This window comes from Bidens hawaiensis, unplaced genomic scaffold (assembly GCF_021521415.1).
Source record: "Bidens hawaiensis isolate Kalapana, Puna unplaced genomic scaffold, B.hawaiensis_p1.1 tig00007614_1, whole genome shotgun sequence".
NCBI classification, from domain to species: domain Eukaryota; kingdom Viridiplantae; phylum Streptophyta; class Magnoliopsida; order Asterales; family Asteraceae; genus Bidens; species Bidens hawaiensis.
The window spans coordinates 1,128,064-1,129,285 of NW_027491530.1; the positions used below are offsets into that span (position 1 = coordinate 1,128,064).

Here is a 1,222-nt window from a genome sequence, read left to right on the forward strand (position 1 = left end):
TTTAAATGTTCAGATAAGTTGTTAAAAAGTAACAAACAATCAAAATTCAAACTCTCAAATTTGTAGGAAAACAAACTGCAGTGCTAAATTGCTAATGTCATAATACTTTAAGAAATGCAGAACGCAAAACTAAAGTGTTGTGCAATTGGGCTTACCCAATTTTTTTATTCACTGAATATATATATTTCATATGTGCATACAATTTTTAATTTAATTAGGTCTAGCAATATATATGTGTATATATAATAACAAACAAGAATATAATCAAATTTGTTCTTTTTTTTTCTTTCTTTTCAATTGTTCAAAGAAATGACAGAAAAAAATATTAGGACTAATTGGAAGCAAGAGTGTGTTGTCAAAACATTTCTTGAAGCATTTCTTCATGAAATAACACTCATTGGACTTAAAGGAACTAGCCTTAAGCCAAAATCATGGAAGAATGTAACGGAGAAATTGAAAACGGAACACAATTTCATTGTGGATCAAAAACAAATGAAGAACCACTATGATTATTTAAAATCAAGATTCGTAGCTTGGTCAAAGCAAAAAAACAAAACCGGCAACGTCTATAATCCCGTAACAAACACTTTTAACTTGCCAGAAGAAGAATGGCAAATTGAGATAAAGGTAATTCTTTATCTAAAAAGCTACTATTAATATAATTCAATAATCTTATAGTATTTTATAATATGTTTTCACACAGTTAAACAAAGTAGTAGGATCTTTGAGAAGTACGCCACTTCCCTTCCCCGAGCTTTGTGTTCAATTGTTTGAGGGCTCTACTTCAAATGGGTTTGATAGTTGGGGGCCATCTTCTACACTTCCTCGTCCTTCCGAGGAAGTTTCTAACCATAATTTAAATGATCTTGAGAATTTCGAATGCACTCAAATGGACCCCCCAACTCAAGATTTTAGTGAGGAGTCATCCGGTCAGTCTAGGGAGAAAAACAAAGTTAAGGAAACATTAATTCAAAGCTAATAGAAGTTGGGGACCATATTACCAAGATGGCAAAGATTTTGATTGAAAAACACAATCTTTCTAATGACATGGATGCATGTATGGAGAAGTTGGAGACATTGGGACGGGGAGAACTTGATGACAAATATCAAACGGCACTTTTGCTTTTTGGTGAAAGTGGTGATTTGAGGAAAGTGTGGTTGCGACTTCCGCCACACGTTTGTGAGATATGGGTTAAGAACGCGAGGGCGAAGTATGGATTGT

At 33.6% G+C, this 1,222-nt stretch overlaps 1 protein-coding gene across 1 annotated transcript; it reads left to right on the forward strand.

The window, feature by feature from the left end:
* The first annotated feature begins 309 nt into the window (after positions 1-309).
* LOC143635614 (L10-interacting MYB domain-containing protein-like) lies at positions 310-979 on the forward strand. Its single transcript, XM_077103400.1, has 2 exons — positions 310-627; positions 704-979. Exons 1-2 carry the CDS (start codon positions 310-312, stop codon positions 977-979), a joined length of 594 nt encoding a protein of 197 aa, XP_076959515.1.
* The last annotated feature ends 243 nt before the right edge of the window (positions 980-1,222 follow it).

What these genes read in the sequence shown, in the direction of transcription:
- LOC143635614 (XM_077103400.1), top strand. Translation starts at nt 310, where the DNA reads ATGACAGAAAAAAATATTAGGACTAATTGGAAGCAAGAGTGTGTTGTC. An exon ending in AATGGCAAATTGAGATAAAG is followed by an intron (nt 628 to 703) that starts GTAATTCTTTAT and finishes GTTTTCACACAG; the next exon opens with TTAAACAAAGTAGTAGGATC.